This window comes from Desmodus rotundus, chromosome 3, assembly GCF_022682495.2.
Source record: "Desmodus rotundus isolate HL8 chromosome 3, HLdesRot8A.1, whole genome shotgun sequence".
In the NCBI taxonomy this organism is placed as follows: domain Eukaryota; kingdom Metazoa; phylum Chordata; class Mammalia; order Chiroptera; family Phyllostomidae; genus Desmodus; species Desmodus rotundus.
In genome coordinates, this window is record NC_071389.1 from 60785067 (window position 1) to 60802133 (window position 17067).

The window sequence follows — 17067 nt, forward strand, 5'->3', positions numbered from 1 at the left end:
ATGGGGCTGAAATGTTAGGATTAGTTTGTATATTTGTCAAGGGGATATGGTGAGTATAATATTTGGGGGCAGTTAACATGTCAGAGATGAGTGATTAAAAGGGATGACTGGAAGGAGAAAAGACAAAAAGTTATTTTAGAAATTCACATTTGAACTAATAAAAATGAAATTCGAAGAATGAATAAAATTTCCTAACTGAATATAGGGAAAAAGGAGTTAAATGACATTACTTTTATTACTGTTGTTTATATATAGGAACAACTTGGTGCTTGTTGAATAATTTACAACTACGATCCTGTCAAATAAAATTGAAATATTCTCAAGTGTTTCCTGATTCAACTTAGACCTTTAACTTGTTAAAAATGAATGGATATTTCAACATATATTTATTGAATATATAATACATGCATTACATTTATGAATTCAAGTAATTCACTATTTGAGATATACATTTATGAACAGCAAATTTTAACATGAAATTACAGGATCAATGGAAACTGGAGAGAGCAATTTATTTTTCTAGGAAGTATGTGGGAAACTTCAGTGAGGACGTGACATTTGTGGGGAGCCTTGAGGGTAAACAGAATTTCTCTCAAGAGAGCAAGTCAAATAATTCAGGAATTTTATCTATTTCTGCCCATACAGAGTCAGTCCATGCTCTGTAGCTGTTTAAAGACCGCAGGCACTTGTTGACTGTCTGTTTTGTGTTAAAGCACTGTCAGATGTTAAAACAAATTATCTGTTGTTATATACATGTTTATAAAGAAATCTACAAATTTAAGTTTAGTCTTAGAGATACTGTTATTTGTTCAGATTAATATTAATTTTATTACATAAAACAAAGTGTACATAAATGAGCAGTTAATTGGCAAAATTCATTTCACAATGTTTCATGTGTTGTATGTTGCTTTGTTTGGTTACATTTTTGTTTTGATGTATTCTGTTTGTCATTATTCCAATTTATTCTATTTGTCAAGTAGCTGGCAGGAAGCTTGGACTAAGATGTTTTTTAGATACATTTTTTAAAAAGGTTCTTTCATCCTCCCTTCCTCTATCTCTTCCTTCTTTCTTTCTCCCCCATTCTCTCCCTCCCCCTCTCTCTCCAACCACCTCTCTCCTTCCTTCCCCCCTTCCTTCCTTTCTTCCTTCTCTTATTTAGAGAAAACCGTACAAACTTCTCATTTTTTAAAAAAGATTTTATATATTTATTTTTAGAGAGAAGGGAAGGGAGGAAGAGAGGGAGAGAAATATCAGTGTGTGGTTGCCTCTTGTGCACCCCCTACTGGGGACCTCGCCCGCAACCCAGGCATATGCCCTAACTAGGAATTGAACCGACAACCCTTTGGTTCACAAGCCAGACTCAATCCACTGAGCCACACCAGCCAGGGCCAAATTTCTCATTTTTTAATTAGTGTAAAAAGGCAAGTATTCAACATCATTGTCATATGTCACAGATTACTTTTCCCCCTACAAATGGACAGTAGTGAATTTTATTTCCTTTTAATGGAAGAAGCTGTTTCTAAGTGAGACCCTTAAATCAGGGCTAAGCTATAGTTATCCACGTTAAGTTTAAAAGTTAACATGTTTCTGTCAACTAGAAGGATTTTTTTTCCCTCTCAATTAAGATTCCTTGCTATGGCTGATTTTATGTAATTTTAAATCTTATTTTTGTTCCTTAAAAATTTTTAAACATTTAAAAATCTACTACTTACAGGATTTGTAAGCAGAGTATAAGTTTGATAAGCAATACTGACATACTTAGTTTGTGACATTCCTGTATGTGTTAGACTTAAGTAAATGAGCTAGCAACATTCAGTTCTTTTTTAAGTGCTAGTTCAGATTTTTTCATAGTTAAAATATGTGTAGTATAAATTTGTTTGACAACTTTTGTAATATCTATTCCATACCAGTTTTTGATGAAAAGTTAACTGCTTATAAGGATTCATAAAATCTGTACATTAGCTGCTTCTCTAGACTAAAAACAACAATTTAACATATTTTATTTGGAGGGCGGTTTGACCTTTAGTTGTTTGCATAAGGTTGTAATACATATTTAGCTAGTTTTTCTGGTTTAAAAAAATAGCCTTATAAATATATATGTATATGTATACTGAGTATATAAGTATATATATGTACATATATAATGTTTTATATTTGATGCTCATTAATTTGAATATTAATAGTAAAACACTCTTCAGCACAGAGAGCTTTAGGTCAATATTTCAAGTCTTTCAAATCCTCATCTCTAGTTGAGATGAAGAGTTTTGCTAAGGACGGCTCAGTAATGTGCTGTTTTATATTAACAGGAAACAGAACAGCAGTAGTGGTTTGAATACCCTGCAAACAGGAAGTTTAACACATGCATAGCTCTCAGCTTCTGTGTAAGAAGTTGTTGAGCTCCTTCTGGAAAAAATTTTTAGTTACTTTAAGTAAAGTGTAAATACACATGAATGGCAGCTTACAAAGAACTCTCTGGTAACCAGTGTACAGGTACGACAGCTCTTCAGAAATTGGAAGGCTTTGCTAGCCGACTATTTCATAGACACTCTAAAGGCACTGCACATGAGCAGAAAACAGCTCTGGACAATGACAGTCTTCACTTCTCTGAATATACTGCCTTATGGGACAGATCAAGTAAGTTTTTATAAAATAATAGATTATAACTAGAGGCTAAAATGCTACTTGGAGTTTCAGGATCAAGTATAAAGAACTATGTTTTGTTTGTCTTTTATGATTTGCACAAGGACAGTTTTCGAGATGAAGTTGAAAAAGTTCCACAGAAACTTGATTATAAGTTGAGCCGAACTGTGTAGTTCATTGTTTTGTTTTATCTACAGCTAGTCTTGCCGACTATCAGTGGGAAACGTCTGCAGGGTGTTTACATCAGTCCTGCTGTATGTTCCTGGGGTCTTTGCTTTTATTTTTTTGTTCTTGTATAAAAGTGAAATGGCTCAATTTTAGAAACAATGATCAGTTTATTAAAAAAAAATTGGGGATGTAAATAAGCCTTAACATTTGAAAGGAGAGGAGAAGATTCTTAAATGTTACTGAAATTTGTTTACCAACTTTTATTTTTAAATAATGTGTGTGAAAATTACTTCAGTTTTACAAGCAGGATTTCTAATAGCAAAGCATAGTATGATTAGTCCATGTGAAATCTTGTAACATGTTAAAAATCAAAAACATTCATAATTATATTTAATGTTACTTGTACTTATGGTTAAATGGGGGAAAAGTTGTTTATGCATGTATCACATTCTTTCCAGTCATGTTAGAATGTTTGGACTTGCGCTTGCTTTGCTAAAATGGTGATATGTAACCATTTTTGGTGACATGTACTTTAAAAGTTATATTTCACATATAAACAATACCAGTGCTTCCATTCCACATATCGCTTCGGGTCCTCCCTAAGGCAGTTTGTCACTGATTAAAGGAACAGTAGAATTACCCTTAGTACTCTATTGCTCTTTTTATGTTTGTTTGATCATCAAACAGCAGTAGGTTTTGCCTCTTTTTTTTTATTATTTATTCCATAGCAGTTGAGGAAGGAAACTCAGTTTTAACAAAAAACAAGACTGGTTTACAAAATTTACTTCTCGGTTTATATAGTACCTTCATAGTTGAATAGAAGCTTATTGAATCATTTTGTTTTACTCCATCAGAATTTTGTTTTCCCTTCAAGTTGTTTTAGGGAGAAAGTAAAGAATTTGTATCATTTTTTTTTACTCTAGAGGTTTTTATTATTTATAATTAATTCTTACTATTAGCAAGTTAATAGGTGAGGAATCTCAAATATCTTCAAGTTAGTGAACTAGTGAATATTGAAATAATAGTTCATTATTAAAATTTTCCTTGCAACAAAAGTTTATTATTCATTCTGTTTGCCCTATTCTGTTAAATTGCCATCTCCTAAGGGCCTTTTGGAAATTTTTTTTATACAGTTCAAAAATCTTTAAATTAAAAGTTCAATGAGGAATGAGGACAATACTGAACTAGTTTCTGTTTCGCTAATACCTGCTCCTCCAAATAGTGGGTATTTAATAAATGTATCTTGAATGAATATCATGGGCTTTTAATAATTAAAGGTAATGTTTGAACCATACTTTTACCATTTTTAAAATGTATGGGACCTCTGATGTTTTCGGAAACACATTTTAAAATCTAACAGTGGAAGATGATATTTTGAGCCATGATATCTTTTGGAAAAAACAAACTGATAATATACTGTTAACATTTTTAATTGTAATGTCACCAAATATAATAATTCAGGTCATGAACACAAGTAAAATTAGAGGAACCCTGTAATTTGCTATTAATAGCATGATGTAAGAAATAAATAGCAGCTGAGTGTTCATTAACCAGTATTGTTTAGCTCTCTTCTCTCTTTCATATCCCCACAATATCAAATACATACAGTAACTTTGTGTATGTAATGAGTATGGTACGCTTGGAGCTCTTGTTTCCAATTATGGAATCTGTTGATTTAGAGGAGAAAACACTGATACAACAGAAACAGAAGAATTCTATCATTGCAAAATTCCAAGGTTTATTTTTGTGGCAAAAACACAACTTTTTAATCATTTATAGAATAAGTTATGGAAGGAGTTTTGACTATGATGATTTTACACAAACCACATTCTCCAAAGCCACTTAAAGCAGCTTACTTGCACGACTTGTTTGACAAGAAAAAGTAACATCTTCTGATAAATAGTTTGAATATGATTGTTTCAAAAGTGCTATTTTAAGAAATAAACTAATCATAGAAGCTACAAAATTAGGTTCATAAACTATGGAGTAAAGATTCATGACCAATTTAGGCATGTTTGGAATGTAACAAGTTTTAATGCAAGTTTCTTTCTTCTGCAGTGACCTTAAATATAGAAAGAATGCACAATGAAGGCCACAGTGGTTTCCAGGTGCCTTAACTGTGTTTCATCTTTTACTAAATTAAGTAACAGGAATTCCTGTTTGATAACATACATATTTAACAGCTGATTCCATGCACATATAAGTACATAAAGTTCAAAAGAAAAACATGGAGGAATTCTGCTTTTTGTTCTGATTCAAAATGAATCGGAGTAGTCATTGAGTTCCCTTTCTAGCAGATTTATTACAGTGAACTTTTAATAATTCCTTTGATTGTAAATGGTATGTTTAAGTTATACAATAATGGATTTGATGGAGGAAGTTTTGCGCATTTTAAATTTTGGACTTCATACACTTAATGCCTAATTACAAGATTTTTAAGGACTGAATAGGTGAAAAGCATCAAAAACTTTTTCCTCATTTTCCATGAATTGGCAGACTATTTTTCTGGCAGATACAAATCCATATTAGTGAGTCTTAGATTTAAATACTCTATGGAACAAATGAGCGATTCTGTATATGGACTTCTTCAGGCAGAATCACATAGCTAAAATGGTTATAACAGACCACTTTATCTAGTCAGTTTTTCCTCTCCAAAGCTCGTAGCCTTTAAGACAGTTCACTTCTGTGCTTATTCCTTAGTCCACTGAATCTGTAGCATTGTAAATTCTAAGCTAGAAGACCTCTCACATTACCTTTTTATCTACCTTTTTCACCTGCAACTGTTCCATTAAGCTTCTGAATAATAATCAATTTTTATTCATGCAGTGAACTTTTTTGAGTATTCATTGTATCAGCCTGTAAACACATCTCTGGGAAAAATAAAACCTAGTTCTTATCCTCAAAAACAAGAGTAGGAAGAGCAAACATATAAACAGCAATTCAAGGCACAGTGAAATGGTTGCTTAAAAATCTGTAAATAGTTTGCTGTGGGAGTTTAATGTAAGAAGAAATTAACACTGAAAAGATGGGGCCTTCAAGAACTTGAAGAATAAATAGCATTTTCAGACTCAGGAGCAAAAGGTTATTTTATTATAAGAAAACACATAAATTTGTGAAAATATGAAAATTTAGGATTCTTAAAAGATATAATAAGATATTGTCCAAAAAAGTAGTCTGAGGATCTGAGGTCAATACTATGGGTATTGGGAGGGAACAGCCTTGACCGGTCTTCAAAGGACTGATTTTGTTAGAGCATCCCCCAAGGTGAAGGATGCCCACCAGCCTTACACCTACGTACTTCAGTTGTCCACGGCCGTGATTCTTCCCACGGTAAAGGTCTGCTTCAAGCCAACTGTCTCTAGGTAGAGAAGCACTTGACAACTTTTTTTAACTGAAGTATAATTTATATATCATAAAACTTCTTGTAAGTGTATAATTACCAATAAGTTTAGTCATAAATTCATAGAATCGTGCACTTGTTGCCACAATTCAGTTTTGGAATATTTGCACCGCCTCAAAATTTCTTTTGTACCCTTTTGCAATTCCCACTTTTACCTCAACCTCAGACAAACTCTGACCTGTTTTCTCTCCCTACAGACTTCCTTTTCTGGACATTTTGTATACATGGAATTATGCAGTATGAACTCTTGTTTCTGGCTCCTTGTACTTAGAATCGCCTTTTGATGTTCACCCATGCTATACAACATTTCCATAGTTGGTTCCTTGTTATTGCTGAATTATACCATGTTGTTTGGATATCATACATTCTGTTAATCAACTCACAAATTGATGAACCTAAAGGATTTTTTCCAGTTTGAGCTTATTTGCAAAACGTTGCCATAAACATTTATGGACAAGACTGAGTGGACATAGGCTTTCATTTCTCTTGAGTACATATCTAGGAGTAGAATTGCTGGGTCATGTGGTAATTTTATGTTTATCTTTTTAACTTCCAGTTTTGTTTTCTTTTTTTTTTCCTAAGTAGATTTACCATTTTACGTTCCTGCTCTCAGGGTTACAGTTTCTTCACTTCCTTCTTAATACTTGGTACCAAGAGTCTTTTTGATTACAGCTATTCTGGTGTGTGTGAATTGGTATTTCATTGTGGTTTTCACTTGTATTTCCCTAATGAACAAGTTTTGTTAAATTGATTCCTAAGAATTTTATTTCTGTTAATACTGTTGTGAATGAAGTTGTCTCTTAATTTCATTTTTGGGTTGTTTGTTCCTAGTGTGTTAAAATGTTATTGATTTTTGTACATTAGATCTTATATCCTGTGGTGTTGATAAACTTACTTTTTAGTTCTAGTAGATTCTTTGTAGATGCCATAGAATTTTCTACATATAGACTCATGTTGTCCACAAATAAAGACAGTTTTATTTCTTTCTTATCAATCCTTATGCCTTTAATATCTTTTTTTCTAACTCACTGCACTGGTTAGAACCTCCAGTACAAAGTCGCTTTGAAGTGGTGGGTGCAGACATCCTGCCTTACTCCCAGTCTTCGGGGGAAAGCATCCCCTGTCTCGCCATTATACAGGGGTAGGCCAGAGGTTTACAGTTGTGAGTACACAAAACATAGTTCACTCTTGTGTTCATATTTATTAATTATCGTATTATTTATTTGTGTTACAAGTGTAAACCTGCTTTTGCCCACACCTATTTATGATATGAGCTGCACCCATCCCCCCCCCACCACACACACACAAACACACATGGCCTCTATCTGCTTGAGGAAGTTCCGTTCTAGTCCTAGTTTGTTAAGAGGTATTATCACAGGTATTGGGTTTTCTGGATGCTTCTTCTACATATACTGAGGTGATTATGTAGCTTTGTTTTTTATTCCATAATATGGTACGGAATAATATTCCATAATAAAATCAATTCTGTTCATTGATTTTCAGGGTTGAACCAACCTTGCCTTCCTGGGATAAATCCCGCATGGTCATGAAGTATAATCCTTTTTATATACTGCTGTATTAAGTTTGCTAATATTTTGATCAATATTTTTGCATTGTGATGTATTGGTCTGTAATTTTCTTATTTACTTATTTATTGATTTTTAAGTTAAATGTATTGGGTGACATTGGCTAATAAAATCACATAGGTTTCAAGTGTACAGTTAGTTCTATGACACATCATCTGTATGTTGCACTGTGTGTTCCCCACCCAGAGTCACATCCGTTTCTGTCGCCATGTATTGACTGTCCCCTTTACCCTTTGCTGTCTTCCCCCAACTCCCTTCCCTCTGGTAACCACGTACTGTTGTCTGTATTTATATCCCACATATGAGTGAAATCTCATGGCTCTTGACTTTTTTTCATCTGACTTATTTCACCTAGCATGATATTTTCAAGATTTATCTGTGTTGTCACGGAAGGCAACATCTTTTCTTATCGCTGAGTAGTATTCCGTTATATAGATACATGCAATACCATGTCTTTATCCTTTATCGAAGGACGCTTCAGTGGTTTCCATTTCTTGGCCACCGTGACTGATGCTGCAGTGAGCATACGTGTACATATATCTTTACAAATAAATGTTTTCAATTTGGGGGGGTAAATACCCAGAAGAGAAGTTACTGGGTTATATAGTAACTCTGTTAATTTTTTGAGGAACCTCTATACTATTTTCCACAGTGGCTGCACCAGTTTATGTAATTTTCTTTTGATCTTTGTCCAAGTTTGGTATCAGTCCTCATAGAATAAATTGGGAAATATTCCATCCTCCTCTATATCCTGAAAGTTTTTGTAGGGTTGACAGTATATCTCTGAATGTTTTATGGAGCTCCCCATGGAAGCCATTTGGACCTAAGCTTTGTGGGACAAAATTTCATTACTAATTCAGTATTTTCATTTTTTATAGGTCTTTTCAGATTTTCTGTTTCTTCTTGGGTTCTTTTGGTAATTTGTGTCCTTCTGTGAATAGCTCCATTTTACCTAAATTATCTACTTGGCATAAAGTTGTTCATAGTATCCCCTTATAATCCTTTTAATTCTTTTTAAAAAAAATTTTTATTGTTGTTCAAGTACAGTTGTGTCCATTTCCCCCCATACCCCCAGCCATCCTCACTTCCCAACCTTAACCCTATCCCCCTTTGGTTTTTGTCCATGTGTCCTTCATACATGTTCCTGAAAACCCTTCCCCTTCCCCCCCATTATTTTAATTCTTTAGTGTCAGTGGTGATGTTGTCTTTTCATTTCTAATTTGGTAATTAGTTATTTCTCTGTTTTGTCTTATTTTGTCATGTTTTGTTTTAGTTTTTGGTCTGTCTAGCTAAATGTTTATCAGTAAGACTTTTGAAATCATTTTTTTTTCTGTTGTTTTTCTATTTTATTGAATTCTGCTCTGAACTTCTTTTTGGTGTTGGTTTTATTTGCCCCTCTTTCTTGAGTTTCTTATGGTGGGAGTTTAAATGATTGATTTGAGACCTGTTCTAATATAGGTATTTAAAGCTATGAATTTCCCTCTGAGCTCTGCTTTATCTGTATCTCATAAATGATGATTCCTTGTAGGTTTTTTTTCCATTCAATTCAAAATATTTTCTCATTTCCTTTGGGATTTCTTTGTGTTTTAAATCCAAATGTTTGGGGATTTTCAAAACTTCTGTCTGTTGTTGGTTCCTAGTTTAATTCTGTTATGATCAGAGAACATACTTTAAATGGCTTTTTAATCATTTCAAATTAATTGAGATTTGTTATATTGCTTAGCATGTGATTAATATGGAGAATTTCCATGTGTGCTTGAAAAGAATGTCTATTCTGTTGATAAGGTGCTATGTATTACACATGTCCAGTTCTGATGGTATTATCCTTGCTGATTTTTGTCTAGTTTTTTCATGAATTATTGAGAAAGGAATATTGAAATCTTCAACTAAGATTTTTAATTATCTAGTTCTTTAAATTCTACCATTTTTGTTTCAGTATTTTGGGGACTCTTGTATTCAGTTTCTAATTGTTAATGTTCCCAGATGTATTGACCATTTTGTCATTGTGAAATGTCCGTTTTGTGTCTTGTAATATTTCTTGTATTTAAAGTCTGACTTGTACTAACATAGGTGCTCCAGCTGTCTTATGGTTACTGTTTGTATGATATATCTTTTTCTCTCTTTTTACTTTCAACTGATTTATATTTTTAAATCTTAAGTGTGAGTCTTGTAGACAGCATATACTTGAACCTTTTTTTAATTCAGTCTGATAATTTCTGCCTCTTAATCTATATTTATTCCACTCACATGTAATACAGTTATCTTCCATTGTGCTGTTTGTTTTCTCTGTATCTTATAGATTTTGTTATTGTTACTCCGTTTTTTTGTTAAACAAATGTTTATAGGGTTTCATTTTAATTCTTCTCTGATTTTTTTAACTAAATAACTAAAAGATATTTTCTTAATAGTTCACTTAGTTGTTGTAGTATATATTTTATCTTATCACAATCTATTTTAGAATAATACTAGACTTAATTCTAGTAAAATGTAGCTACTTTGATTCAATATAGCTCAGTTTCTTCTGAGGTTTTATCTTATTATTTTTACATATATTACATATATTTCTATAAACCTAGCGATGCCATGTTATAATTACTTTATCTTAAAATGTTAAATCCTTCGAGAAATTAAGATAAGAAAACATAAAAATATGTATTTGTATAATTAATTTTCACCCAAGGATATGTTTACTGATTTTAGAGAGAGGAGGAGGAGAGAGAGAGAGAGAAGCATCAGCATGAGAGAGAAACATGGATCGGTTGCTTCCTGTACAGGCTCTGACTGGGGATCGAGCTTGTAACCTTCTGGTGTACAGGACGATGCTCCAACAAACTGAGCCGCCTGGCCAGGGCTTTACATAATTTTTTACTCCCCTACTTACCATTCCAGTCCTCTTCGTTTATTCCTGTCAACTTGAATATTGTATAGTATCATGTCAATTTCTTTTAGCCTGAAGGACTTTCTTAAGTATTTCTGCTTGCAACAAATATCCTCAGTTGTTGTTTATCTGGGAATTCTGTATTTCACCGTAGTTTTTGAAGGATAGTATTCCCAGATAGAGAATTGTTGTAAACTAGTTTGTCTCTGTTTTCTTTTGGCACTTTGAATATATCATTCCACTGCCTCCTGGTCGCTCTTACTTCTGTTAAAGTCATGATTAATTGTATTGCTTTTTCTTTGTATATGATTAGTCATTTTTCTCTTGCATCTTTCAAGATTGTTTGTCTTTTTTTTCAAGTCTATAGTTTTGTTTTAAGTAGTTTTTCTTTCTCTGTTAAATCTTTGTTATATCATTGCCATCATATTTTTCTTTAACTCCTTAAAAACAATTTCCTTTTATTTTTTGATGTATTTATAATAATTGTTTTGAAATCTTTTGATTGCTAAGTTCTATAGCTGAGCCCATTCCGAGACATTTTCTATTGACTGCCTTTTTCCTAGTTATAGGTTATATAATATTTGTGTAAAAAATGGACATTTTTAAATAATATTTTTAGCATCTCTGGTTTCTGACTTTTTTCTTCCCTGAAGGTATTTTGTTTGTTTTGTTTTGTTTTAATCTATGGACTGCATTTCCCATGGTGTCTGGGATAGCCTCCTTGTCATTCAGGGATCTGAGGATATGCGGAGAGTTTATCTGGGCCCTCTCTGCCTCTCTGACTTCCATTTTCTGTTAATTTTTTGCTAGACCACCAGTCTGCTGCTCACCCCTCCCGAGACCATACTTTAGACTGCCAAAGCTGGACAATTCCCTGTTCTTATTCTACAATTTGCTTTTTTTAAATTAACAATATCACTTATTGCGGGAGGGGAGGGAGGGGTGGTTGGCCTCCTCTCCAAATTGAGTCAGCCCTCTATGGCTGCAAAGCGGCTCGTGGTCATGGCCTCCCCAACCTTATAGGAAGGAGTAGCGTACTGAACGAGCTGTGGGGGAAGAGGGGCCGCACCAGGCAAGACCACCACAGGGTCCCACCGTTCTTATGCAGACTTCAGCAGTTATTCATGAATAAATGCCTCTCAATATGTTGTTTGTGATTGCTGAGTTTCCAGAGCTATGAAGTTGTTTTTGACAATTTTGTCCAACTTCATAGTTGCCTCTTGGGGAGAAGATTTGCTGACGTACTTCCTCTCCCATCAGTGAAAGTCCTGTCTCACCTGGCAGCTTTTCCAATGGCGAGTTCACTCGCTGAAGTTCCACTCGCGGCACCATTCTGTGGATCATTTGTACCATTTCGGTACAAATTTTAGGACTCTGGGAGTCAGAGAAGTCTGTTCACCATTTTATCAAGTCTGCCCACCTTGCCATACCATCTGTCTTGCTATACAATTTTAATCCTGTTTGATGTAAGGAAATTTACACTTCAACAATGATTGCCAGTAACTTTTTCGTGCATCCCTCTCTTTTGAAAACTACCTATGTGGCATTTGACACTGTTTGTGATGCTGAATTTAATGGAAGTTTATAAATAAGTTATTTTTAAGATCCCCTCTAGAAATAAAAATATAAAGAATGATGTTTTGTCTCATCCATAATACAGAATGTTTAAATGGTTAACACTTGTGCTGCAGTATAGCTTTCTGGCTCATGAAAAATGAAAGCTATCAGCGATCTGGGCAATAAGATTCATCGCCAATAGTCACTAGCAACAGCACACAGCATTTTAATATCAGTGAGGTCCACGGCCAGCAGTAAGAGCTCGTGTAATTGAAAGACGTTTAGGTGCAATCATTCGGCTGTTTGTTCCTTGCCAGGCTCGACATGGGATTGTGTGAGTATTGGAAGAACACAGCATTTTTTAAATATCTTTGAAACATGCAAGGAGGGTAGATAAGTGCTTAAATTTAAGAAACATGGTAATTTTAAAATCATGTGGCTCTAAAATAAATAGGCATTTTATTTGTCTTGTTTGATTAAAGCTTCAGAAAAGCTACTCCATGGTTACAAGTGAACCGATAATTCTGGTCTAATGTTGCCGTGGTAACAACTCATGCTGATATAATTGAGAACATCTTATACATCCTGGTTCGAATATTTTCTCTCTGCCATTTTGAGTTGTTCTAGTGGTATATGAAGGAGGCTAGGGTAACTAGCTTGAAAGAAATTAAATCTAGCTATAGATATATACATATCATTAGCATTAATTTGGTGTTTACTAGTGATATCTCGTGCTGGGCAGTTATGCTTTGCTTCTAGGGGCTTTGCTTTCTAAAACAAAAGAAAGCTCTTTTCATGTGCTGTGTGCTGCCTGTTCCAGGGTGTGTGTTTACACCACAGGCTTCTACCTCTAGAGATTAGCATAACTCCCTTTGCTGCTGGATTGTTGTTTTGAGCAATATGTTTTGGAAAGGTTGGTTTTCATCATGAGTGGTAAGTATGCTCTCTGAGACTCTGCGGCTATGTATTTTTTAGAAATATTTAACCATAAGAGGAAGAATATATTTCAAAGGAGCAGTTGTAAAGCCAGGGCTACAGTGAATTACATTTTCTGTTGATGCTTTTGCATTTAGGCTTTATACTAATTTGCTTTTAAAATCTGTTAAGTACTGGTGAACAATTAACACTATTAATAGTCAATGCCAATAATCAGCTCCTACATTTCTTTAGGTTTGATTTGCTGTACTTATTAGGGGGTGTTGTTATTGTATTATAAATTAGTGAATGAAAGACCCACCAGGATAAGAGGAATTTTTTTTGTATCTGATCCTGAAGATAAACTTTCTTTTTATCACCTATGTCATTCTAATATTAATTTCTGTGGCTTCTTTTTGATTACATAAAATATCAAAATATCTTGAATAAGATGTTGCCAAAATTTTATTGACTTATTCATTGCTTTTATATTCAATTCATTGAGAAACAGAGATTTAATGATGAAATAAATATGTATATTTTGGTTTTGGAGGCTTTGTTAAATTGCTTAGAAATAATAGTTTGGAGGAAATAATTTGTTAGAATAAGTACTCCTGCGATAATTGGTTTCATTTTTGTTTTTATAATATAACTTATTTTTTTTAAATATTCCAAAACTGGTTTTTGAGAAAATATACTATCGTATATGCTGCAGTTTGTCACAGGGTGAAAGCTCTTCACTTTAAGCCAAACCTGCAGCTAAAAATAGATATCCTGTTGTTAGTGTGAGAAATATTTGCTTAGAGCATAATTCATTAGTATCTTTGTGCTTAACTAGAAAAGAGAATATTGATTAACTTAACCTTTGAATCAGATTTTTAAAGGAAGTGTTATATGGTTTTTCATATGACAGTCTATAATTTCCACTTAAAAGATTTGGAATTGGAATTCAGAACCTGAGAGAGTTGAATTTTGCCGTATATAGAATTCAAAATAAATGAACCTTTCTTCCATAACTGAAGATCATCTCATCGTTGCCAATAAACACTTCTTATTCTGCTACAGTAGAAACGTAAACCTCATCCACACTGTTAAATGTTTGTTTATGGAATGATATTAGATATTAAGTGAACATTTTTACATGCAAGATATTAAGAATTGTTGTTGTTATTATCCTGTTAATAGATTGATATTTCTGATCTAGTGCTTTAAATTTGGGCTATTATTACAAAGTCAACATGTTAACATTTCTTAGATTTCTATGAATATCAAAACTGCATATACCCAGTAATTATACTTAAAATATTAGATTTCTCTGAATCTGGCCAATATGTATTTTCTCTTTTTAAAGTTCAGTATATAACAGAATCTTTAAGTAACCACTGAGGTGTTACAGAGGTTTGAGAATTGGAAGTGTTGGTTTTAGCTGAAGAAAATTGTTGCTGGCTCTTTATTGCTTTATTTTCTTTCAGGAAAGCGTAGATTAGTCGAGTAGAATTTGATATACTTGATAATATTGGCATATCTTTATAGCCTTTTCTACTACAGGAAGGGTAATCACAACTAGACATTCTGACTTTTTCAGGATTGTTCAATTTTTACTTATGTTATAATTGGTTAAATATTTAGCCATTTCAAAATGTGGAACATTACAAATGGAGTGTGGTTCTATTGGTAAACATAAGTAGATGCTAAGTCTATAGCTATACATGTGGTATTTATGTGCATGTGATACTCTTTTATTTAAAGAGCTATTCCTCCTCTTCTTCCTGACTATTAAGCGTTAATTTTCTTAGGAATCTATCTTTGTCCCTCTTTTAATGCTACATTCTTTCTGAATGATTTCATCCATGCTTACATCTTCATTTGTTTCCTGAACATTCAGTTCAAAAGTGAATTCTCTCTTTTCATCCCAAGTCTGCTCCTTTTTCATTGATTCTGATTTTTGTTAGTGATCCCACTGCCCCTGCAGAAACTGAAAACAGAAGCCTCATGGTCATTCTTAACTTGTGTCTTACCTCCAAACACTCACACAGTCGTTAGTTTCTGTCGAGCCTACGTCAGAAGTGTCTCAGACGTCCCTGTGTCCTAGTCTCCCTGGCACTGGGAACGCTTTTAGATTGCCTTTGTGTGTCTTCTCAGTCCTATTGCAATATCTGCTTCACTGCCTCTTGGCTTTTAGTTTTATATCCTTTAGACCATTTTCCATGCTGCCATTTTTTAAATTTAGATATACCCATTTCTTAACCCAGCATGAAACTTTAGTTACTCCTATTGTCTCTTGGATGAAGGTTCAACTCCTTAGTAGGGCATATAAGATCAATGACCAACCTTTCTGGCTTTATTTGCATCTCTCATAAAATTCTGATATAGCTATATTATCCTATATATTATTCCTTGCTACCTTTCTATATTTTTATCACATCGTAAAAGTTCTGAAAATCACCTATGCTTAGTGCCTCTCTCATTGACTCTATAGAGTTGGGTGCTCCCCCTGTACGCCAAAGCAAGCTTGTAAATGATAACAGTTGTTTGTATTATATTGAAATTATATATCAGCATGCCAGTTTCTAATCTCCAACCTTTGAACTTGTTAAGTCAAGGAGTGCTATGTTCCTCTGTGTGTTTTCAGTAGTTACCCTAGTCCCCCAAACCTAGCAATAAACTCATAAGTTCTTGTAGTATAAATGAATAACTAAATACTATTCATTTTTTACATATTTGAACACTTTTGTTAATATTATCAATGAAAAATATTGGCCATTTTTTATTTTTTTATTTCTTTTTAGTTTATGATGCTTACTGAAACATAACTATCATTATATCAACATTCCAGATGAGAACTCTGACTGGTCCACCTGTAGTTGAGGGCAAATCTCAAAAAAAGGCATTAAACTTAGTGAATTATAGAACAGTTATAGACTTAAGCACAAGCACTTAATTAATTCCTATTTCTAGGTCTTGATTGAACATGAGAGAACACAAAACTGGGAAAACAGTGTATTAATTCTGAAATTAAAGAAGGATACTTGCCCAGAAATGTACAATGTCAAACTGATAATTAGACATCAAAGTTTAACTAACAGTTTTACTTTGAGAAGCTTGCTTCGTGGAAAAGAAATAAACAGTAGTTTCATCCTCACTAACTTAGAGGGATAAGGCTTATAAGAAAGACTCTTAGGAAGAGAAGTGGCTGATTACTTCCAATATGCTGATTACTTTCATTTAAAATAGTTAGGATGGGACAACCGAAAATTTGTTAGGCTATTCCAAGTGGCAGAAGTGGCTTTCCTTCTTCTAGATGTGAGAGGGCTCTTCCTTGAAGTGGTGGGTATCATCTCTAGTAAGGGACAGTATGGCTTCATTCCCATTTTGGAAAGTCACTGTATTATTTTACTGATAATGTAAATATGTATCAACTAAAAGATCTGAGAAGTTGATTCTGACACACCCTAATAGGAGATGAGAGGATCCACTTTATTGGGAGGGGACGAAATGTAAAGTTTTGAAAGGCTTCTCATCGTTTATGAATGAATAAACAAGAAAAGTGCGACAACAGGGAACCTGTGGAAGGGATCGTGTGTCATTAAAGGATAAAATCGCAGCCTTCATTGGAAGAGAGTGGAAGTTGTGTTTAGAAAATATTTGTGGGGGAGGGTTAAAAAATAATCAATTATAAATAGCATCTCTTTTGAATTCTTAAAAATATCAAGTGAACATGGAATTTATGGAATAAGACATGAAAGATAACACAAGTGAATAGAATGAAAAGGGAGCTGGTTAAGAGGCAGAAATAGAAAAGAAGCAATAATGATATAAGGTAAGATTATAAGAAAATGAACCTGGCATTTGGAGAATATAAAGCAGTATTGGAGGCAGTAAAGATTGAAGTAATCAGTGCAGGGAAGGAAATTAATGATGTG

At 33.7% G+C, this 17067-nt stretch overlaps 1 protein-coding gene across 6 annotated transcripts in view; it reads left to right on the forward strand.

The window, feature by feature from the left end:
* Window positions 1-17067, forward strand: part of PRKACB (protein kinase cAMP-activated catalytic subunit beta) — a 106009-nt gene that overhangs the window by 40714 nt on the left and 48228 nt on the right. For 2 of the 6 annotated variants that reach the window (XM_053920004.1, XM_045199415.2), the window contains exon 1: window positions 12836-13162. The exons of 1 other annotated variant lie outside the window; for it this stretch is intronic. In XM_053920004.1, the coding sequence (XP_053775979.1) occupies window positions 13156-13162 (7 nt within the window). In that variant the 5' untranslated portion in view covers window positions 12836-13155. Of the gene's footprint in view, window positions 1-2349; window positions 2635-12145; window positions 12564-12835; window positions 13163-17067 lie in introns of those variants that run through there. 3 more of the 6 variants (XM_024565602.3, XM_045199414.3, XM_045199413.2) reach the window with 3 other exon arrangements.